A 25,061-nucleotide genomic window follows, 5' to 3' on the forward strand; every position below is an offset into this window, starting at 1 on the left:
TTCACACAGTGAATCACTAGATAACAAAATTTAAAAACTGTCCTTTCACACAGTGAATCACTAAATAACTAAATGTAAAAACTGTCCTTTCACACAGTGAATCACTAGATAAGTAAATGTAAAAACTGTCCTTTCACACAGTGAATCACTAGATAACTAAATATAAAAACTGTCCTTTCACACAGTGAATCACTAGATAACAAAATTTAAAAACTGTCCTTTCACACAGTGAATCACTAAATAACTAAATGTAAAAACTGTCCTTTCACACAGTGAATCACTAGATAACAAAATTTAAAAACTGTCCTTTCACACAGAGAATCACCAGATAAAATTTAAAAAAAAACTCCTTTCACATAGTGAATCATAAGGTAAAACTAAAACTCTTTCAAACTTTTGAGATTAAGATGGGACTACAGCTTTTATCAAGATAGTCACCTACATATAGAATTCAATCACATGTCTTCTGTCATAGACAAAGGAAATTAAACTTCACAATAAAATTAAGTTTTGACCAAAAAGATCTATTTAATCAGCTTTTTTAAACAAAGCTAAAACTGTATCGTGTAACTGGTTATGTGTGAATCCATTAAACCAGGATCACAACCTCTTGCTTACTGATGAAGAAATCCATATCATGTGCTTTTACATGCCTCAAAATTTCAACTGTCAGAGTCAAATAAAATGCATGAATAATAATGACCTATTTCCAATACTTTTGGTGCAATCATGCTTAACATATACACAAAAATGACTAATTAGTGAAGATTATCAATGCTTTTTTAAGCTTAAAGACAGTGTATTTAAATGCAGATGGTTTTAAAAAAAAACAACAATTATACCTTACACCAAGTAAGAGCTATCGACAGAGCTTGGTAATGGTATAGCTGCTGATTGTGAAGAACTCAGGTACTGTATGGAAACTAAATTTATAAACGACTGACAGATGGACACCATAACATAATCTGCTCTGCCTCCTGGTAGTGGCAAAAACACTTCCAAAGTTTTGTTTAAATTTAAACATTTTTATAGTACATTCAAGTAAAATAAGATCCTGATTTTAAGATTCTAACAGATGTCAAAATTAGCTTATGTTTAAACTTTACTTATATTACATCTGTTGTACAAGAAAAATCTTTGTGTGATGCAATCTTAATGTAAGAATACTGTGATCATAGAGGCCTGGATATAATAGCAGTAACGTGCTCACTTTGCACCTCAAATGCAGGCACATAATGGTTGTTGTTGTTGTAGGGTTTTATGCCATTTTTCAACACAAGATAGGCTATACATGGCGGTCAGTAGTAATGGTGGAGGAAGAACCTGGGGAAATCCTGGAAAGAACCACCAACCCATGATAAGCTACTGGAAAGCTTTCTCAGGTACCCACATAGGCTGAGCCTGATTCTCAAACCCGCAGACAGATGTGAGATGGCAGTGATGCATAACTATGAGCACTTTAGACCATTTGGCTGCTCAGGGCCCTGGCATATAGTGGTCTCAGTGTCCTTGATAGAACAGCAATAAGGCACTCTCTTTGCACCTCTCATGCTGACAGATTATGGTCTTATAGGCCTTGATAGAATGGCAATAAGGCGCTCACTTTGCACCTCTCATGCTGGCAGACTATGGTCTTAGAGGCCTGAATCGAATGCCAATTAAGGCACTCACTTTTGGTGGTTCTTTCCAGGATTTTCCCAGGTTCTTCCTCCACCATTAATACTGGCCGCCACGTATAGCCTATCATGTGCTGAAAAATGGTGCTAAACCCCAAAACAAAAACAACAACTCTGACTTTTCTATATACATTAAAAAGTCAAAATAAAAAAATAATATACCTTGTACTACAAAATGATGCAAAAAATTATCAGATACAAACTAACTATATCCTTATTTTTCCATGAATATAAAGTTAATAATACAATAAGAAAAAGATAAAAGTGAAATGACTACATTTGGGTAAACACTGTTAGAAAATGTGGAAACATTGCTGGCAGTTTTTTTAATCAAATTTCAGAGACAAAGTCTGATGGAGTGGCTGACAAAGTTGCTATCCTCTTTAACTCTTTGTGTTGATAGAGGAAATCTAAATTAGCAAAGCGTAACTGGTATTAAATAGTCAAATGCAAAATGCTTTTCATATCTGTAATATTCATTTTCAAATCATTCATTTACAAATATTTAAAACTTTCTGTTTTTACCAGTCAGAAGGAACATGAAATGAATCTGAAATATAATCTTGCATTTGAAATATCATCTCAAGCTAAAGAAGTGCTGAAAACATCTGGTTTTTACACTCCAATCAAAAACATGATGAAAATGAAATCTTTATTATCAAATTATCCAGACTATATCAAATTGTTTGAATTATCCCAGTTCTTACCGGTGGAAGATTGGGTAACAAAGGCACCCCACCAACTGGGGGTTTCACTCTGTGATTTCGCTCTACTATTGGTGCATATCCTGGTCCAATGTCAGACATTGGGATTTCATCTACTCTATTCCGACTGCCATGGATAAAGTGATCTGAAAAAAAAGAAGGGCCTGTCTAATAAACTTCAATACAATAATAAGCTGGGCAAATGCAGACTATGTCCATTGCATTTATCATGAGACAATTTTCAAGCCACTCAAGTGAATGACAACAATAAACATGAGTGAAAGACAGCCATAAGCAAGGGTGAACAACAGCAATAAGCATGAGTAGATGACAGCAATATGCACAAATGGATGACAGCAATAAGCATGACTGGATGACATCAATTAGCATGACTGGATGACTGCAATAAGCATGACTGGATGACAGCAATAAACATGAGTATACAGCAATTAGCACAAATTGATGACAGCAATAAGCACGAGTAGATTATCACAATAAGCACAGGTGGAAGGCAACAATAAGCATAAGTGGATGACAGAATTAAGCAGGAGTTTATGTCTGCAATAAGCATGGGTGGACGGCAGCAACAAGCAATGGTGGAAAACACCAATAAGCCTAACTGAAGACAGCATAAGTGAACATAAGTGAATACAGCAGTACAAATGAGTGGAAGACCTATAAGTATGAGTGGAAGACAGCAATAAGCATGAGTGAAGACAACAATAACTTGTTATACAAGTCTCCTGAAAATGCTTTCTTATGTTATTTCTAATATAATATGCACTGACCTGAATCAATTATTCTGCCAAATATGGAGTATCTTGATTATGAATTGTTTTATGATTCTGCTAATGCAGGCTACACAGGAGCTTGATCATATCAGGGCACAATCTTTACATATTTTAGCAAACATGCAGTTTAATGCCCTGATGCACTGATGAGAAAGGTGTAGTTTAATGCGATGAGGCACTGATGAGGAAGACGTAGTTTAATGTGATGAGGAACTGATGAGGAAGATGTAATTTAATGTGATGAGGACCTGATGAGGAAAGTGTAGTTTAATGTGATGAGGCACTGATGAGGAAGATGTAGTTTAATGTGATGAGGCACTGATGAGGAAAGTGTAGTTTAATGCCATGATCCATTAAAATGAGGAAAGTGTAGTTTAATGTGATGAGGCACTGATGAGAAAGGTGTAGTTTAATGTGATGAGGCATTGATGAGGAAGCTGTAGTTTAATGTCATGAGGCATAGATGAGGAAGATGTAGTTTAATGCCACGATGCATTGATGAGGAAAGTGTAGTTTAATGCCATGAGGCACTGTTGAGGAAGATGTAGTTTAATGCCATGATGCATTGATCAGGAAGGTGTAGTTTTATGCAGTGAGGCACTGATGAGGAAGATGAGGAAGTTGTAGTTTAATGTCATGAGGCATGAGGAAAGTGTAGTTTAATGCAATGAGGCACTGATAAGGAAGATGTAGTTTAATGCCATGAGGCACTGATGAGGAAGATGTAGTTTAATGTGATGAGACACTGATGAGGAAGTTGTAGTTTAATGTCATGAGGCATTGATGAGGAAAGTAGTTTGATGCCTTGAGGCATAGATCAGGAAGATGTAGTTTAATGCCATGATGCACTTATGAGGAAAGTGTAGTTTAATGCCTTGAGGCATAGTTGAGGAAGATGTAGTTTAATGCCATGATCCATTGATGAGGAAAGTGTAGTTTAATGCCATGAGGCACTGATGAGGAAGATGTAGTTTAATGCAATGAGGCACTGATGAGGAAGATGTAGTTTAACGTCATGAGGCATTGATAAGTGTAGTTTAATGCCTTGAGGCATAGATGAGGAAGATGTAGTTTAATGCAATGAGGCACGATGAGGAAGGTGTTGTTTAATGTGATGAGGCACTGATGAGGAAAGCATAGTTTAATGCCATGAGGCATTGATGAGGAAAGTGCAGTTTAATGCCATGAGGTACTGATGAGGAAGATGCAGTTTAATGCCATTTAATTAGATTAAAGAATTTGACATGACGACCCTTGTTGTGAAAAAATGACATTCAAAAACTTGCCACAACAACCACTGATATGAAAAATACGCTAACATTCAAACACGTACCATGATGACCACTGATGTGAAAAATGTGCTGACATTTAAAAACTAAAGCAAAGCACTTTAACAATAATCCAACATCATACCTGTTGATTAATCATGTGTTGATAAAGCCATACCTTGATCCATTAATAATTCCATAAATTACTCATATCTGTTGGTAAATCCATATATTAATCTTATCTGTTGATAAATCCATTCCTTAATCATTTTTATTGATAATTCAATAAATTATTCTCATCTGTTGATAATTACATCAATTACTGATATCTTATGATCAATCCATACATTAATCTGTTAATAAATTAATACATTAATTATATTTGTTGATAAATTCTTACCTATTATTATCATATCCATTGACAAATGTATTGAAGATGAACTATTCCATCTGCTATATCTGTTGATGAACTTCATTTACATGTGTATACAGTTTTGAAATTATTTGCATAAGATTGCTGTTAGGTCATTAGTCTCTGCTGTTAGCAATTATGTATTCATAATTCATTTCATAAATAAACAACTCATTCACAGGTTTCTGTTCATGTGTTTTTGCTTCATCTAACCCCATATGGTTTCATTATGTTGCAAAGAATGGGACAACTTTCAGCATAGCTGGTTTCAGATGGAACTGCAAATGGTCTTTAGTGATGCATCTAAACTTGTATTAATGCAAACAAACTGAAAATTGGTTTTGGTGATTTTCTTTTACATCGGCTTCAACTATTTCTTATCATTCCTTTCTCTGTTAATGTAAACACTATGCATACGATTCAACCTCAAATGCTCAACGTTCTTGTGATACAAATTTTCAGCAACAGAAAAAGAGTAGCAAGTTGATAAAATCCTGAAGGGGTGACAGACCTTGGACAATCAAATGCTACTGTCATCGGCAATAATCATCGATTTTCCTCAACATTCAAAGATCATTTAGGGGAAGAAAAAAAATCATTTACAATAAAACCAAATATGGCTTTAAAAACAAATTGATGAAATAGCAAATGACCAGAAAAAACTGGCAAGTCAGAGCATGCAAACCTCTGCATGAAACCATGGGACAACATGGTGGCAGTTTTAACACTATGAGCACCTTGATCAGCAGAGCTGAATGCATGCTGTTTGTATTAACATAGGAAAGAATGGTATGAAATTATTAAAGCCAGTGAAAGAGGAACTTTCTTTATCCATTTTAGGCATCTGCCATAATATCTGCAACCAAATGTTATCATCTGTTGAAAAAGCTTTAATGTTTTAAATGCGATTATCTCCAGAAATGCAAATTTGATCTATTTAAATTTTAACTAACCTTGATCAGGGGCCAGGGCTGGGTTACTATGTCCTTGGATCATCCCACTGCCACCGCCAGAATGTCCATCCTGCTTGCCAAACCCTGAGTAGCCACCATTGCGAGCTATCCCACGGTTAGAGGACAGCGTGGTGTCATCATATCCCTGACTTGCCATTGGGCGACTGAGCGTGTTGTATGGAGTGGAGAAATTGCTATGTGATGGACCTGTCCCATCAGGTCTAAATAATTGAATTATAATCACATGAAATATTTCATTTTTATATGAAAAAAATGTGGCAAATGCTCAGAAAACTCTCATGTTATTGTCATTAATATAATGTTTTTTTTCTCCAAGTCGGACAATTTTAGTGAATTGTAAAATAAACAGTGGACAATCACATGGGTTCTGCAGTTCAATGGCTTATTTATAAGCCATTCTATACTTAACCATCCTTGCAAATAATTTTCAAAAGCTGAATACAAAATCATGGCACAGATAACAATGAAACTTTTGCCATTATCACTATTGGGAGAAAAAATTACCCATTTCTTGTGATGCATCACAAGGGAGACAATAAGCTGTTCATCTGAAAACAAAGCTTTGTAAAGTATTTGTACATTGTCATTTTTAGAACAACAGTTATTATAAATATAAGCACAGATACAAGATAAACTCCAGCATATAAAAGAATGACTTAAAAGGCTTATCCAATTCTTTAGCTTCCTGAAAATGCTTATACAAGACTTTCTCTCCTTCATCTTTAAACTTCAGGGACCTTACAGTAAGATGTGGGGCCCCGAGTGGCCGAGTGGTCTAAAGCGCTCTTCATTACGGATCACTGCCATCTCACCTCTGTCTGTGGCGGTTCGAGTCTAAGATTCAGCCAATGTGGGTATGTGAGAAAGCTTGCCAGTAGCTTCTCGTGGGTCGGTGGTTCTTTCCGGGGTTTTCTCTGGTTCTTCCTCCACCATTAATACTGGCCGCCATGTATAGCCTATCATGTGCTGCAAAATGGCGTTAAACCCCACAACAACAACAACAACTACAGTAAGATGTCATACTCACCGTGTAGTGACTGTAACGTTGAAATCTGTTTCTGTGTAACCAAGTCGGCTAAATTCATTATGTAGTACTTTGAACTTCCATAAAGCTTTAAGAACCTGGAATACATAAGAATTCAAAGTCAGCATGATCATTGCTACAGCCAAGAAACTCTACATCTCTGCAAGTCATACTTCATTGCCTTTCAGTGCTATTGTGGTACTGACATAACTGAATTCTCCATCGGGGAATCAATTATGCAACAAAACCCATTTCTAAAATGATGTTAAAATTATCTCCTGATTTTTTCAAGTGTAATATTATCTTTTTTATTTAGCTCAGCCTATGCGTATACTCCCAAAATAATGCCTTGTAAAGTATGCTCTTTTAAAGATAAATATATATTATTGTCTCCTGCCTTGGTGTTATATGACACTTCTTTACACTCATATCTAATTGTAGAATATATATGCATTAAGAATTTATAATATATGATCTATTTATTGTCACACACCTTTAGATGACGTCAGTATAGTCATTATAATACAAGATCTATTTACTGTCACAAACTTTAAATTAAGTCTGTGAAGTCATTATAATATATGATCTATTTATTGTCATGCATTCTAACATAGGCCTATGTAGTCATTACAATATATGATCAATTTATTGACACACTCGAACATAAGCCTGTGTAGTCATTACAATATATGATATATTTACTGTCACACACTCTTAACATAAGCCTGTGTAGTCACTACAATATATGATCCATTTATTGTCACTCTCTCTAACATAGGCATGTGTAGTCATTGTAATATATGATCTATTTATCGTCACACGCTCTAACATAGGCCTGTGCAGTCACTACAATATATATTTACTGTCACACACTCTAACATAAGCCTGTGTAATCATTACTCTATATGATCTATTTATTGTCACACACTCTAACAAAGGCCTGTGTAGTCATTACAATATATGATCTATTTATTGTCACACACTCTAACATAAGCCTGTGTAGTCATTACACTATGATATATTTATTGTCATGTACTCTAACATAGGCCTGTGTAGTAATTGTAATATATGTTCCATTTATTGTCACACTCTAAAATTGGCCTGTGCAGTCATTACAATACTATTTATTGTATTTATTGTCATACACATTAACATAAGCCTTGTAGTAATTGTAATATATGATATATTTATTGTCACACATTTTAGCACAAGTCTGTGTCGTCACATGTATGTTATTACCAAACACTGTTGGGAACGACACAAATGTATTCTGTTACCAGAGACTGATAAGAAGGACACATATATACAGTTACCAAATACACTGTTGGAAATGACACAGGTATGCTGTTCACAAACACTCTGTCGGAAAGAACACACTTACACTGTTACCAAACACTCGGATGGAAAGGGCACACATGTATGATATTTCCAAACACTAATGGGAAGAACAAACATGTATTCTGTTACCAAACACTGTAATGGAAAGGACACAAATGTATGCTGTTACCAAACACTCTGGGGTCCCAAAGTGGCTGAGTGGTCTAAAGCACTCTCCGTTACGGATCACTACCATCTCACCTTTCTGCGTGGGTTCGAGTCTCGGATTCGGCTAATGTGGGTATGTGAGAAAGCTTGCCAGTAGCTTCTCATGGGTCGGTGGTTCTTTCCGGGATTTTCCCGGGTTCTTCCTCCACCATTAATACTGGACACCATGTATGGCCTATCATGTGCTGAAAAATGGTGTTAAACCCTACAACAACATCAACCAAACACTCTGATGGGAAGGACACAGATAGCTTCAATCTACACTATACAATGATATATCAAATATTACACCCAAGGCCCTGTAAAAATACTTACTGCGGCAGTGTATTTCACTGTCCTGTAGGTGAACTTGGTCTGGTTCCGTGCAATATGCATCAGCCTGGTCACCCCATCCTCCTGACAGAAGGACCTATAATATTACACAGCAAGGATGACTTATTTCAGCTAATACCAGAATTATCCTTAGCAGATTAGAAACAATTAGTTTTTCTCAAGTCAAAATTGTCAATGCATCTCAACAGACTTTCATCTGATCCAACTTTGACAATTATGGCAACTCAAGCTGGTTTGAAGTGTGGAATTTTGTCAGAATTACTTGCAGCAATTAGGTACATGTTGATTTTGTTATTTATAGGCAGCACATAAATAACTGATTTTGTAACTGATCATACAAGAATACTGTTCATTCAGATCTTGCTATGTGGCAACTAAATATTTTATGGGCTATGAAACCAGTCTATGTGTGATGGTCTTTTAAATAAAATATTTAAAAAGAATGAAAGTTGTTGATTGGCCAAAATTACGTTAAAAATTACCTCAGAATTGTCTGAAGAGGAGCAAGTATGGGTAAATTGTAAACAATAGTAGACTTCAGCCTAAAATAATTTTCATTTTATTGCTGTTACCACATAGGTATTACTGGATGGGGAGTTACCACTGGACTTGATTTTTATAGTGGGCACCTACACAGGAATTTACTCAAAATCAAGTTGCGTGGTATATCATTTCAAAAGTTTCCACTGCGATAGACTGTGCATAAGATTCAATGCATGTTTTGTTATTCTTACCATAAAAGTACATTAAACTGCCAAAACAAAATAATATTATAGTCTACAGAAATCAAATTAGTTCCTTCTCAACGACATGATAAAAGCCCATACATGAAAATTGGAAAGAAAGTTAATAAAACTCAACTAAACTTTTACACGTGATGCTTGCAAGATGAACAACAGTAGTGCCATAGCAGTCTCTCCCATACAGCAGATTAAAGTACAACAGTAGTGCTATAGCTGTATCTCCCATACAGCAGATTAAGGTACAACAGTAGTGCCATAGATGTCTCTCCCGTACTGCAGATTACAGTACAACAGTAGTGCCACAGATGTCTCTCCCATACAGCAGACTACAGTACAAGCGGTCTCTCCCGTACTGCAGATTACAGTACAACAGTAGTGCCACAGATGTCTCTCCCATACAGCAGACTACAGTACAAGCGGTCTCTCCCATACAGCAGATTACAGTACAACAGTAGTGCCATAGCTGTATCTCCCATACAGCAGATTACAGTACAACAGTAGTGCCATACTTGTCTCTCCCATACTGCAGATTACAGTACAACAGTAGTACTATAGCTGTCTCTCCCATACAGCAGATTACAGTTCAACAGTAGTGCCATAGCTGTATCTCCCATACAGCAGATTACAGTAGAACAGTAGTGCAATAGCTGTCTCTCCCATATGGCAGATGAGTTACTGTAAAAAATTCCAGTCATGTATCAAAATAAATTTCTTCTGCAAATTCCTAACTTTTCTGACCAGAATTTAACGAGCCTTCACATTTTTAACATAAAGAATAGAATATTTGGGTAAAATAAGTTAAGTATGGGTATTCCAAATAATTGTAGGTGTGTTAAACTATACAGATAAACTGGTTAGGTCTTGCACTTTATTTTTTACATCTATTGCAAGTCATGTGAAATTAGTGATCAATAAAAGAAAAAAATTCTTCGTTTCATTTCGCGAAGACATAGTCTACTATGGAAGACTGATAAACCATTAAGACCACCTAAAACCATCTTTCCTTTTTTTGTATCTTGCACAAGTAATTTATATGATTTAAGCTTTTTAGTTTATATTTTTTTTAAATATTTGTATTACACCGCTTATCGACTGTCAAATCCCAACTATCCGCAGATTCAATCATTAGAAATTTCTACTTGTCAATTAGTCACAGGAAATATTATTTTATGAGCTTAGGAACCAGCCTACGTATGTGTAAATTGTACACATTAGGTGTCTTGAACAAAAACCATTTCTGCTTTAATGCTTCTGCCATGCAGGTATGAGTAGATACCAATGTGGAGATAACTGGGTTGGATTTTCACAGTGGGCACCTACAAGGGAATTCCTGTTTGAAAATGAGGCCCAAAGCATATCATGGTTAAAACTTTCCTCTTGCATGGATCGTACATAAGATTAAGCATCATCTGCCAATCTTACAAGAAATAAAAGTTAAGCAATTTAGGCCAAATATTTACATTACAGTTCATGAGAACTGAATTAATCATTTGTGCCCATTATCAACTGATTTACCTCTGGACCTTCAATATATTATAATTTATCCAAATGACCATTTTTCCAAACAAAATCCATGAATTCACAATCCATCTGATAAAAAATTTTGATCCCAAGGGTGGAATTTTCCTCACCAACACTGAAGCATAACAATGGATGCTTTATATCACATCTCTGAATGAAAAACGAGGGTCAAACTCAATATGGCATACTGTTTAATACTGATATAATGTCCAAACAGCAAAAGACCCACTGAAAAATATAGTGTCAACTTTATGTGGTATTCAATCATATTTTAGATTTCAAAGAACCATGGTTGAAATGGCTCAGGTAATGGGAATACAGTGTCTAACTTGTGTACTGCAACTAGCTTGTGAAATGATACAAATGTAAACAGGTCAAGAAATAAAGTCCACACTGTTATCCGTAACATTATTCAAGAAAGACTTTGAGTCAGAATTCATTTACTCTTCAGAAATAATGAGAAACTGATTTTTTAACACGAGTCCCTCGAAGGAACTAATGCTTCACTGGCTGAAAATGAACTTCCATTTAGAACCAGTTTTTAATTGTAAACTGAATATTTGATCATTGTTTAAACCTAACATCTTGATTATTTCAAATAATGGTTTATGTCAGATAGCTTTTTTTTGTAACAAATCATTTCCTTCATTCCAAACTTTAGTTAGACTGGATAATTTATGATAAATAGAAGCAATGGAGCTTTAATACATGCCATCTGTGAAGCAATTGTAAAGTGATTCATTAATTACATTATTTTTGAGTTATAATGCATTATCTGAACACAGCGTTATTGCAACATCCCGCAGTATAAGGCTCCCTACCTGATAAAGCTAGTCACATGTATGACTTCTATGAACAGCATTATTCAGAGGTACTGAAGGTACTTACCTGGCAAAGTCTTGGTTGTGCTGTATGACTTCATTCAGTGTAGCCAGCACAGCAGAAACTGTCTCATCATTAGTTTCTCGTGGACGATTGTCCTGTGGCAAGTTACTTACTAACTGCTTCATAGCATATTTTCCTGAAAACAACCACTAAACATCATCAGATTTGTGTCAAATTGGGAAGATATAATTGTAAAAACAATTACCTTTGTAATTCTAAACATTTAAATTTTTCAGAAATAAACCGAATGCATTTAGCTATAACATTTATTCAGCCGATACCAATCCAGGCCAGCCAAACTGGTTGCCTCAAGTTCTTGGGAAAAGCACTCAGCACTCATTTCCACTGTAAGATACAGCCAAATCAACAAGTGAAATGTTCCATTAAAAAGCATGCAAGCAATCATCACATGGTTATGCATCAAGTACCATTACAGTAAGGTCTGTTCCAGTAAAATATACATGGGACCTTGGGAAGGAAATTTTAATGTAGAATAGTCACTCGTACTGTAATTGTGAATTCTGTATTACTTTCATATGAACTCTATGGGTAATCTGAGTATCCTGACATATATTTTTAAAAAGTGTCTTCCCTGGGTATCATGTGTATTTAAATGGAACAGCCCTAATCAAATGGATGACAATGTCATGGTCATCATAAGGTATTAATCTACAAACTCTGCTCAAAGTCTGGATCTAGACAAACCTGTAAAAATGTGATCATTTGACAACCTTAAAGATTGAAAATTACCATGAAAAACACATTATTAAGTTTCTTTCATAAAGTAAAACTGTTATTTCTCAAAACTGCAATTTTGTCAAATTTGACCATTTGTTCAGTATTAGTTGCTGTTTATTTTGTTAGGTTCAAAACAAGCTACATATATATTCAATTATACATGAGAGATCTCGTCGATGAGTACAACAGACCTGCCAACCCTGATGAGTCCGTCTCTGTAAGGCAGTTGATTTTTTTCAGTAAGATGACCAGTTTTCAGTAAGGGTGTAACAAAATATTATTAACTGCTATTGTAAAGCTGGAAAACATAATTAAAAGTTTGACACATCGACAATAAACATTATGTTCAACTGAAAAGTTTGTAATGTACGCATAGATTTTATTTACCACTAGTACAGTTACACAAACTGTAGTTCCAAACCCTATGCAGCTCATTGACTTGTTGCTATCTCTCAACTTGATATAATTCTGGAAATTCTTTTCCAATTCACATGACGATGGCAATCATATCTCCTGCCATAAGACATACTCAAATTGGCATGTGATGTCCAATAAATATAATTGTGTCCTTTCCAGCTTTTATACACAAGAATCTGAATACTCCTTTTCATTCTTCTGTGTTGATTATTAACACTTTTCAAGAAGTTTATTTTTCCTTTGGTCTTAAACAATGGAGGTATAATATTAAACAAATTCCAACAGAAGCACCGGATAAAGCACCGCTTTCATGATGCCATTTAAAAACTCTATAATCAACAGTTTGATCATGCAGACGCGTCGCATGAACAAATAGGTGCAGTTTAAAACACCTGGGGTAATTCTGTTAAGTTAGTCTGGTTCCCTGACTAATTTTACTAATTTTAAGATAAAACCCAGATCCAAATAAAACATGGATGAACCAATTATCCGGATTTTTCAGCAATGATCATTTTTCCATCGTTTTTGCTAGTATGCAATCAACAATGGAAGAGACTGAAGGTAACAATAACACTGATGAATATTTGTTTCTAAGTGACATCATCTACCTCAGAAACAGTTTATCATTTTCATTCGAAGAATAACATTTATTAAACAAGAATCCCTTATTTAGGCAAAAAGAATTCTGATGAATTCAAGACCATTTCTTCCTTTCAACTGTCTTGCATTGAAACCATCTCTGATATTCTTCAGCAATAACAAGATTTTCAAAGTAGCTGTTGTGGTACACATACTGGATGTCAGCTTGGCACAATTTTCATTCAAGACAAAGTTCACATCATTATCTTTCGATGAAAATCCCATGTCATCAATGGTCATCCATGGAAGGGGTGATAATGACAAGATTTTTAAAACAGTTGTCATGGCAGCCATATTGGATGTATAACCAGCACCATTTCATTTAGGGCCATGTAGGTATCATAATTAGTCTATTGCTGATAAATCCATGTTGACATAGCCACACATTTGGAAAGAAGTCGAGATCACAATATATTCAAGACATGATTTTCCATTCAGAAGTAACAATAACAATATTTTCAAGATGGCTGCTGCTGTGCCCATAATGGATGACAGACTGGCACTATTTCCATTTATTACCAACTAGACATAAGAAGCCTTTTAGTGAATTTCCAATGTTGATATGAATTTCCATGTAGGAGAAGCAGCAATAACAAGATTTTCAAGATGCTGATGTATAGTGATAAATACAGTTATGTGACATCACTGACATAGAGAGATTTGTGTAAAGTACCAATATAACTTATATAAAAATTTGGAGGCATGAAAAAATAAGTACTCTTTCAATATTGTCAAACATCATTTCATGAGATTTTACTTACCTACTAATTCTTTATTCCTTTCATCTAGAGAAAGATTTCTGAGAGCTGTGGCAGCAGCACATACAACCCTGTCAAGCTCATAGGTAAGTAAGTCAACTAGACCTGGCAGACCTTTCTCTTTCCGAACAATTGCACGAATCTCGACAGCTGGCTGTAAAGTATAGAGAGTGGAATATAAACTGCAAACAACAGCAAGACATAAACTTGCATAAATGTCCTGCTAATAAAATGCACACTTTAACATATCTATGACTATAATATGCTTCCAAATTGGTACAATATGCTTTCAAATTGATATCATGTCATAAAATCCAGTAATAATGTAAAAAATGTAGTCAGAAACTTGGATATCATTGTGACATCATGACTTTCCTTAACATGTCACAGAGATAACTTTTCTTATGGTTTGTCACTGTGGCATCAAGGTTTTATTTATGACAAGTTGCATCACTGTGATGTCATGATTTTATTATGACATGGTGTGTCACTGGTGTCATGACCTTCATTGTGACCTCATGTCACTGTGATGTTACAATTTTTCTTTATGGTGTCAATGTGATGTCATGACCTTTCCTTATCAGATAGTGTATCATTGTGATGCCATGACTACTCAAAATGTGTCACTGAAACATCATGCCTTTCTTTATGACATGGTGTCTCTGTGATGTCATTCCTTATAATATGACATATTATTTAAACATCATGACTGATTGCATGGTTTATCAAGGTCATGTCATTACCTGACTTGTAACATCGCATCTTGCTGTGATGTCATTACTTGACGTGACGTGGCATGTTGCTGTGATGTCATTACTTGACTTGTGAAATGGTATGTCGAATTAATGACGTTATTACTTTACTAGTGACATGTCACTGTGATGTCAGGACTTTACTTATGATGTAGTATCTCATCATAATATCAGGACTTCACATCAATTATATTGATAAAATGGGCATTACCTTGGAATCTAATAGTACTGGGGGTGATATTTCAGCCAATCAGGCATAATGAATTGAATACACAAGAATATAGAATAATGACACTATTAATGATCTCAAATAAAAAGACTGGTTTTCAAATGACCAAAATGAAACATAAGATTTTTTTATATTTAAAAGAAAACATGAATAAACTAGTTATCTGCAGCAATGCCTCTACTAACACAAACATGTGAAAACATGTATACAAAAGTTAAGTATGAACAAGACGCACTAGTACAGGGGTCAGCAACCTATTTTACATAGCATGCCACTTTGTTCCAGATTAATTACAGAATGAATGAGCGCACACCACCAGTAAGAGAGTAACAGTGTCAAAATCAAATCTTTACGTGCCACACATCCACCATGTGGCATGTGTGCCGTAGGTTGCAGGCCCGTGCACTGATGAATTAATATGTAGAACTCTTAAGTGAAAAAGGCATCAGCAAACAAGGAATGAAGGTCTAATGCCATACTTTGGTTAAAACACTATGCCATAACAAGCTTGAGAAAAAAAGCCTTGTCCTTGTATACTGACGAGTAGTTGATAAATCAGAATAAGCAGAGCTTTCCAAACTGCTCCCAATATGGCACTCTTGTTTCTTTTAATATAATACTGCCAACACAAGTTGGTTTCAGCCATTTCTTGCAGAAATAGATACTGCTGTTTTACAATAAAAAATTAAATGAATGAAAGGACAATTTCCAATGAGGTTAACACCAGGGTCACATGGTCTATGCAACCTGTAGCACTTTCCCAAAGTCAACGGAGCAGCTTATAGAAATTTCTGGTTGAAATACCCCAAGTTATAGTCACATAATAGTAATGTTTATGCACTGAGAGGCTAGCCAAGGTTCCAATGTGATAACCCAATCTACACCTTGGCATATTAAGCAGATATTATTGTGCTTTGGGTCTGTGTATTTTATTGGATGTGGCAGCAAGCCACTTTATCCAATCAAAATTAAGTTATTCAAATCTGAACACTATTCCTACATGACTGAGACAAGGGGAGCACACGACCTGAATGGACAATTTTTCAGTGCCAGTCCATGTTTGCACAAATACCTTTCACTCAGATACACCTGTAATGGCTTCCCTCTGGTGCACAGTCATAATTCTGTTGTTAAATTCCAAAGTATCCTTCTTAAGTCAATTGTCCAAACCATTTTTGGCCGATGTACAATGCACTAGGCCACTGGTTAGCCGTCAGTAAATTAAAAAGGGAGGCAACTCATAAAATCCAATAAAGGTCAATAGGACAAAGCACCAATATATATGTTTGATCTGCCATGGTATAGATGGGATTATCACATCAGAATCTTGGCTAGCAAAGATACTAGATAGGAAGTGCCAACATTTTAAGTTTAGTAGCTCACTCAAATACATGATGCAATTGCTATGAAAGGACTAAAAGTAGGCCATAACTTATTGTCATTAGATTTGTGTTTCTGGCTGCTGCCTTACCTGCCAGTCACAAGCAGCTAGGTTCTGCAGGGCTCCACATGATGCTTCAAGTGTGACAGGATTTGAGCTGGTTAGTAGATGTAGATACTGCTGCACAGCATTAGCAGACCATAACCCCTTGTATTCATTGGCCTGTGGAGGAAGTCTTGGAGGTGGTCTACAAAGACAGAGTGATTAGAGTCAGTTAACAGTAAAATGCTGGCCACATGCATACATGCCAACCCCTGGCAAGGAAAAAAAGAGTAATCCAAGTGGACAACAAGAGTAATCTAAGCAGAAAAAGAGTAATCCACATATAACAGAATAAAATTCAATAAGCATATGTACACAATGAATTGCTTACCCCTTCTGGTCTTCTTACATCAATTACTGCTTCAAATTTTCATATATATCACTTTGAGCTTTAAAAAGCAACAGTCTCATATTGCATTTCAAAACACTTTGTACCAGCTGAGATTATGAATATTTTACACACCAGTAGAGAACCAAGTGCTGGGTTACTGAACCTGGATCTTAATTCATTTTTATTTTTGCTTTCCAGTTATTGAATCTTTTAGCTGGTAAATAAAGTGCCATCACACATCAAATCTGTCTACATGAAGTACATTGTCAGAAAGAATGCCAACCTGATACTTCAGGAGTTCTTCTAATTTATCAGCAGCCTTTCCTGCAGCAAGGTGTATCATAAGACAGGGACAACCCGATATGTACACTGATGGAGACATTTTTCAAAATATAGAATGCAAATCCTTTATGAATTCCAGTCATCACTGATGCAGTATCAGCTGAAAGCCTAATATAGTTCTGCCAATTTATGTTTATTCCAAGCATTATCAAACAAATAAAAAATGTTTTCTCCAGTGGAATCTACTGTTAATTCTGGTAATGAAGAAAGAGCACTCAGACTTTGCCCTTTTCATTCTCAAAGTCTCTTGCACAGACAGGGTACAACTTTTGTCATCATAATCACTGCTCCTGTCTGTCGCAATACTAAATGGCCCAATTTTCATGGTTTCTGCAATTTTAAGTGAACTATCTTCTGCTAAACACCTAATAATATTAGATGATTTTGTTCTTGCAGATGCATATGTTCTGCAATTTTGGAATCTGGAAACAGCTGTTTGAACAAAGGACCAACATAGTCTTCTACTGCTAGGGGTAGTCTGTTTTCTATTAAGAACTTGGTAAATAATGGCTCTGCATTTATTAGTTCCGCTTTAAAAAAGAAGTTACAAGTTACCTTAGTATTGGAGTTTGTAAAACGAGCTAATTCAAGGTTTCTTTGTTTTTACCATTATGACCAATATTAAAATCATTTCCACACAGCCTGCAGTGGGTGTGAAGCTGCCCTAGAATGGAGAGCTGTATTGTGTAATTCATGTATTCATCTTTGAATTAGATTTTTGGCTTTTTCTAATCCATCTGTGAAATTATTTGAAAAACATTATTGCTCTAACACACTTTACTAAATTTGACTTTACTTTTAGCACCAAATACCTACAGACTGGTTCTGTATCAGATCTGAATTAGAACAAAGAATCAGCAAGCAAAGATTAAAAATTAGAAAATCAGTCTGTTCTCTCCTAAGCCATATAACTGCTATAAATAGAAATTGAGGTCAAAGTTTTAAAGTAAAACCAGCATGTTTCTTGGAAATAGGGCAGCTGCTATAAATAGAATCTAATACTATTAGGAAAGTGCACACAAGGCTACGGACAAGTGTACTCTTATGTCGTAGTTACATAGAAGCTGTTTTTTTAGAGTACGGTCTGAAAGATTAATGGGATTTTTTAATAAAAACATGAAAACAAATTATTAATTTTTTTGGGAGGGGGACATACCAAAAACGCGTCATCTGAATACATTTACGTGCATGGCGTAATTAAGTGAGAAAAAAAAGTGTAATGATTATGCCAAAAGAGTAATGGTTGGCATGTATGCATATGATAGGGATCTAGATCACTTCAGCATCTCTGATCTGAGTTACTAGTAAACAAAGTGAAAAACTGATGCATAATCACTTTAACCTATTAATCCTATCCCAGCTGAAGTCAGCTAAAAGGCTTAGCATCTTGAATCATTTGAGAGTAATACGAGTTTCCATTAATACTTAGCCTTTCTATTCAATTAGTTTTAACACATCTGTAGTGATCATGTACAAACAACATCCAATGTCACTGCCCAATGGAAGCACAGCAACTTGGACTTGAACATTTGTTTTGCCATATAAGAAATAAACCAGTGCTATGAATGGCACATTATATCCCCACCTCATTTCGATTCATATTTGACCTTTAGTCCCCATCCAGTTCTCACATTTCTCATTCTCCTAAGGGAATCACCATACTAATTTAGATCCCATAGTATATGTATGCAAAACACCATCATATTAAAAATTCAATAACTTTAAATTTCTGTACGCTCATGATCAAACCTATACAAATATTAGTAAAGATGCATCCTGGACGACAGCTTCTGTGAATAGTGTTAAAAGACTGAAACTCCATCCAAAAAAATGTCTCTTTTTTTTCAGTTACAACTAGGATAACTGCTCAGAAGAATCTTTTTACTAAAAATCTAACTTTTATTACCAACCAATCCTGGACAGCTAAACCCATATATACTCTATTTTATATTCACTCATTTCCAGACTGGTTCCCATTTTAAAAAAAAATTAGTATCAAGTAGGAAGTGTCCTTTAGATCCTATCCTGGTCTCACATTTCTCTCTCCTTTAAAACCCATCCAGGTCTCACAATTCTCTCTCTTTTAGACCCCATCCAGGTCTAACATTTCTCTCCTGTAGACCCCCCATCCAGGTTTTACATTTCTCTCTCTCTCTCTCTCTTTTAGACCATATCCAGGTCCCACATTTCTGTTTCAAACTGAATTATCCATCAGCACTGTGGCTGTGTTGCTTAAAATGACAAAAAATGTTTTCAAGCTTTTCTTAAAACAATGCAAGTGACAGTGAATATCATGAATGTGTCTGTTCTCAGTTATGAAAATGAACTATCTGACCAATTGCATGTTTTCCCTGACCGTATGTTTCATGTCAAACGCAGACATACTTTCTGTTATTAAACATGTTAAATGAAAGGAACTGACCACACGTCTCTAATAATTAGCCTGTGCTTGATAATAAAACCACCATCCATTTAAAAAAAAATTAGTAAATTTTTGTCTTTGGTAATTTAATTTCTCACAAGGACATAATGAATAAGACAAAAGCTTCAGCCGTGGGCATTGCACAATGTTTCTCTGCATGTTCAGCATTGATAAAACAACTCCAGCCTTGGACATTACACATTTCCCTGACTGCTTGTCTATCTTAACATTTCCCTGACTTAGAGAACAATACTTCCAGATGTTTCCTCTGACATTTCTACTCAAATCTGAGTGTATGTGTGTGTGTGTGATGGAATTAACAATTTTTCAGTCATATCACTATGATGTCTGCAGTGTGACAGTTTATAGTGATGTCTAGCAATGGGACATCATGACGCAGACATGTAGCATCATGTCCCATCCAGTTACATTCTCCAGACACCAGGCCGACCAGTCCTAACACTAACCTCTCAATGCTGAGCACCAAGCAAGGCAGCTGTTAGTACCATTTTCATAAGTCTCTGGTATGACTCAGCCGAGGATCGAACCCACGACCTCCTGCATCTGAGGCGGACACTCTAACCACTACTCAAATCTGAACTGAAATTTCAATTTCCCCTTATCAACTTTTCCCCCTACTTTCCTGAATATTCAAAATTCTGTGGCTTTTTCCTAACTGGTGAAAATCCTGCATCTGACAAGTACTTACAGTTGATTTGTATCTGGGCTCTTTCCTTTAGTTTGTGGCTTCTTCTTACCACCACCAAAACAACCGGTATTTTCTGTGAAAAAGAAGTTAAAGTATTGGAACCTATAATTCTTCTTTCACAAAAGAATAGAAATAATTTTTACATATCAAACAATCATCAAAACACTTCTTTTGCTTTGAGCAAAAAATTCAAATCTTGATGCATTTAATGTAAAAAACTGTTCTAGCACAGTTAAAATATTTTTGTAACAAAAGTTATTTATTTACAGTACTTTACAAAGGTGGCAGATGGCTGAAATATCTGTTTCAATATGTGAAATAAAACAAATCCAAGTGTAAATGTACCAATGTTTTAAATTTTAGAATGTAACAAAATGAGTTCTTACTATTACAAATTTCCCTTGCAATACATAAATGAAAATCATGTTAATGATCAAAAGCACTCTGCAGTCACCTCTGACCATATTGAAAAATAAATCTCTGAACCCTTGCACAAACCTTTGCTTGGCTGTTTCTGCCGTTGTAATGTTGCATTTCTCTTCTTAAAGAATTCAGGGTCCTCCACTTCCTGAATACGATATGTCAAGTTTCGCAATATACACATACAGTTTTCCACCGGTTTATTGTCAATATTATTCTGCTCATTTGCACTTTGTAATGTATGAATTAACGAGTTCACTAGACCATGACACTCGCGTAACTTCCTTCTTGCTTCAATGCCAACTGAACTCACATTCCTGAAATATAAACTAACCTAATTAGGATTTTAATAATGCCATTACAAATTATAATTGTACAAGTGATTAATATTAATTTTATTCAATGACAACCTTAGTACTCTTGAAATAATCTAATATATCTCAAATCTTTTATTTTAAAAATCTGAAATATATGCTTAGATAGTTAATACTCATAATTACTTATGCATGTCTCTTTAAAAACAAACAAAATATGAATTTTTATTTAAAATGCTCTTTTAAAAAATTCTATCCTAGAACTGAAATAATACCCATATTGGCCAAGCCTACCATACAAATGAAACAATACCAAACACTGGCTAAGCCTGTATTAAAAATAAAATAATACCCACATTGTCCACGCCTATTCTAAAAATGAAATAATACCCACACTGGCCTTGTCTATCCTAAAAAAGAAATAATAAACCCATTGGCCAAGCCTATCCTAAAAATGAAATAATATGCACACTGGCCAAGCCTTAATAGAAATGAAATAATGCCCACATCGGCATAGCCTATCCTAAACATGAAATAATACGCACATTGGCCTAGCCTATCCTGGAAATGAAATAATGCCCACACTGGACTAGCCTATCCTAGAAATAAAATAATACACACAAATATCCTAGAAATGAAATAATACGCACATTATCCAAACCTGTCCTAGAAACGAAATAATACACGCATTGGCCTAGCCTATCCCAGAAATGAAATAATGCCCACATTGGCAAAGCCTGTCGCTGAAATAAAATAATACAAACATTGGCCACACCTATCCTAGAAATGAAATAATATGCACATTAGCCAAGCCTATCCTAGAAATGAAATAATACGCACATTAGCCAAGCCTGTCCTAGAAATGAAAAAATATGCACATTGGTCAAGCCTGTCCTAGAAATGAAATAATGCCCACATTGGCAAATCCTGTCTTAGAAATAAAATAATACAAACATTGGCCACACCTATCCTAGAAATGAAATATGCACATTAGCCAAGCCTATCCTAGAAATGAAATAATACGCACATTAGCCAAGCCTGTCCTAGAAATGAAAAAATATGCACATTGGTCAAGCCTGTCATAGAAATGAAATAATGCCCACATTGGCAAAGCCTGTCTTAAAAATATAATAATATAAACATTGGCCAAGCTTATTCTAAAAATTAATTTAATGCACACATTGGCCTAGCCTATCCCAGTAATGAAATAATAAGCACATTAGCCAAGCCAATCCTAGAAATGAAATAATGCCCACATTGGCCTAGCCTATAATAGAAATGAAATAATACACACATAGGCCATGCCTATCCTAGAAATGAAATAATAAACACATTGGCCAAGCCTACCCTAGAAATGAATTAAATCACACATCGGCCTAGCCTATCCAAGAAATGAAATAATGCCCATATTGGCAAAGCCTGTCTTAGAAATGAAGTAATGCCCACATTGGCCTATCCTATCCTAGAAATGAAATTATGCACACATTGGCCTAGCCTATCCTAGAAATGAAATAATACACACATTGGCCTAGCCTATCCTAGAAATGAAATAATTCCCACACTGGCCTAGCCTAGCCTAGAAATGAAATAATACACAAATTGGCCTAGCCTATCCTAGAAATGAAATAATACACACATTGGCCTAGCCTAGCCTAGAAATGAAATAATTCCCACACTGGCCTAGCCTAGCCTAGAAATGAAATAATACACAAATTGGCCAAGCCTATCCTAGAAATAAAATAATATGCACATTGGCCAAGCCTGTCCTAGAAATGAAATAATTCCCACCTTGGCCTAGCCTATCCAAGAAATGAAATAATTCCCACATTGGCCAAGCCTGTCCTAGAAATGAAATAATGCCCACCTTGGCGATGCCTATCCTAGAAATAAAATAATGCCCACATTGACCTAGCCTATCGAAGAAATGAAATAATACCCACATTGGCCTAGCCTATTCTAGAAATGAAATAATGCCCACATTGGCCTAGCCTAGCCTAGAAATGAAATAATACACACATTGGCCTAGCTTATCCTAGAAATAAAATAATACCCACACTGTCCAAGCCTATTCTAAAAATGAAACAATGTCCACATTGGCCTAGTCTATCCTAGAAATGAAATAATGTGCACACTGGTCAAGCCAATTCTAGAAATGAATTAATACACATATTGACCATGCCTATCCTATAAATGAAATAAAACACATTGGCCTAGCCTATCCTAGAAATGAAATAATGCCCACATTGGCCAAGCCTATCCTAGAAATGAAATAACATACACATTGGCAGAGCCTGTCCTAGAAATGAAATAATTTCTTTCAAATTTTTCTCTTAGCATACTTCATCTGCAGAACCAAACAGTATCTGTATGAGTAAACAATGATGTAAATGCTCCTGATGCCCAATTTGGTATCTTTTCCAAAATATAACTTATTGTAGTGTCCCTAAGTGCAAGAAAAAAGGCAAAACCTAAAAAAAATTCACTTTTTGTGCTATGCTATAGGTTTGGGTTATAATTTTGTGTTATTTTCTTAAAATAAAAGACTAGAAATGGAAGTCATTATTACTGTATATCCTCAGGTTACTTTCATACATGAAACAAACCCTATGATTCTGGAATATCCAGTGTATCTGGAGAATTATCAGGCCTGTGTTAAAAAAAACCACATACCCAACAGCAAAAATTGTAAGCTCATATCTGCAGCTGCATTATGTGCTAGTGGATCAGTCCAAATGTGTTATGCACATTATGTAAGTGTAGATCTACATCTATGCAACTGTAGATCTAAGTAAGAGACAATTAATAGAGACAGGAGCCACAGTGACTCAGTGGTTACTTACTGTAATTGGGACAAAAAGAGTATACGTTTGAATCCTATGACTCAATCTGCCCAGGCTGGCAACCATGGTGCATTATGCCTTGACATTAAAAATTCCTAGCTTTGTTGCTAAGCAATTTTAATGGGTTATTTTACTGACAGGCATAAAACCCATAATAATTTGTTATGTACAGTTGTATTGCTTAAAGAAAGAGCCATTAATTCTCTGAATGTCCAACTAATTTGATGTGTAAACTGTTCAATGAAAAGCAGTTAAACTCTGTAGAGCACTCCAGCTATACCCACCTAAGAACCCCTGTAACATTCCGGAAGATAGTGGTAAAAGGTTCATGGCCCTGGAAGGTGGTCATCCCTGGTTTGTCATAGCCGGAGTGTGGAATGATTACCACATTTACCAGAACTGCCAGGCCATCATCAATTATTGGTTTCTTCAGGTCCTGTATGTAAAATTGAAAAACTACTCTAGTAAAATTTAATAAGAATAAAAAGAGTTCAAGACATTTTGCTACAAACTATCCAATTTTTTATTTGCTGTGTTAAAATTACTAACAGAGACCAAACTATTTAAAGTTTTGCAGTGCTATATTTGCAACTTTTTTAGAGTTGTAAACTCTTGAAACATTCTATAAAAATGAAGAATTGTATACACATGGTAGAAGTTTGATAGAAACATCCCATAAAAATGATAAATTATATACAAATGGTGGAAAAGTTTGATAAAAAGATCCTGTAAAAATTTAGAATTATATATACACGCAATGAAAACGTTTAAAAGAGAGTTGCAGACAATCA

At 35.4% G+C, this 25,061-nt stretch overlaps 1 protein-coding gene across 4 annotated transcripts in view; it reads right to left on the reverse strand.

Annotated features, from left to right (window-relative positions):
• LOC149787612 (uncharacterized) overlaps window positions 1-25,061 on the reverse strand; it is a 177,594-nt gene that overhangs the window by 12,051 nt on the left and 140,482 nt on the right. For all 4 annotated transcript variants that reach the window (XM_089973781.1, XM_089973779.1, XM_089973782.1 and 1 more), the window contains 10 exons: window positions 24,555-24,706; window positions 21,195-21,433; window positions 20,697-20,769; window positions 16,881-17,037; window positions 14,432-14,582; window positions 11,880-12,012; window positions 8,710-8,803; window positions 6,853-6,947; window positions 5,805-6,025; window positions 2,384-2,526 (listed from right to left, as the gene is read on the reverse strand). In XM_089973781.1, the coding sequence (XP_089829907.1) occupies window positions 2,384-2,526; window positions 5,805-6,025; window positions 6,853-6,947; window positions 8,710-8,803; window positions 11,880-12,012; window positions 14,432-14,582; window positions 16,881-17,037; window positions 20,697-20,769; window positions 21,195-21,433; window positions 24,555-24,706 (1,458 nt within the window). The remainder of the gene's footprint in view (window positions 1-2,383; window positions 2,527-5,804; window positions 6,026-6,852; window positions 6,948-8,709; window positions 8,804-11,879; window positions 12,013-14,431; window positions 14,583-16,880; window positions 17,038-20,696; window positions 20,770-21,194; window positions 21,434-24,554; window positions 24,707-25,061) is intronic.

The sequence above is a fragment of the Sinohyriopsis cumingii genome, chromosome 11, assembly GCF_028554795.1.
Source record: "Sinohyriopsis cumingii isolate HCF-2022 chromosome 11, ASM2855479v2, whole genome shotgun sequence".
NCBI lineage: Eukaryota > Metazoa > Mollusca > Bivalvia > Unionida > Unionidae > Sinohyriopsis > Sinohyriopsis cumingii.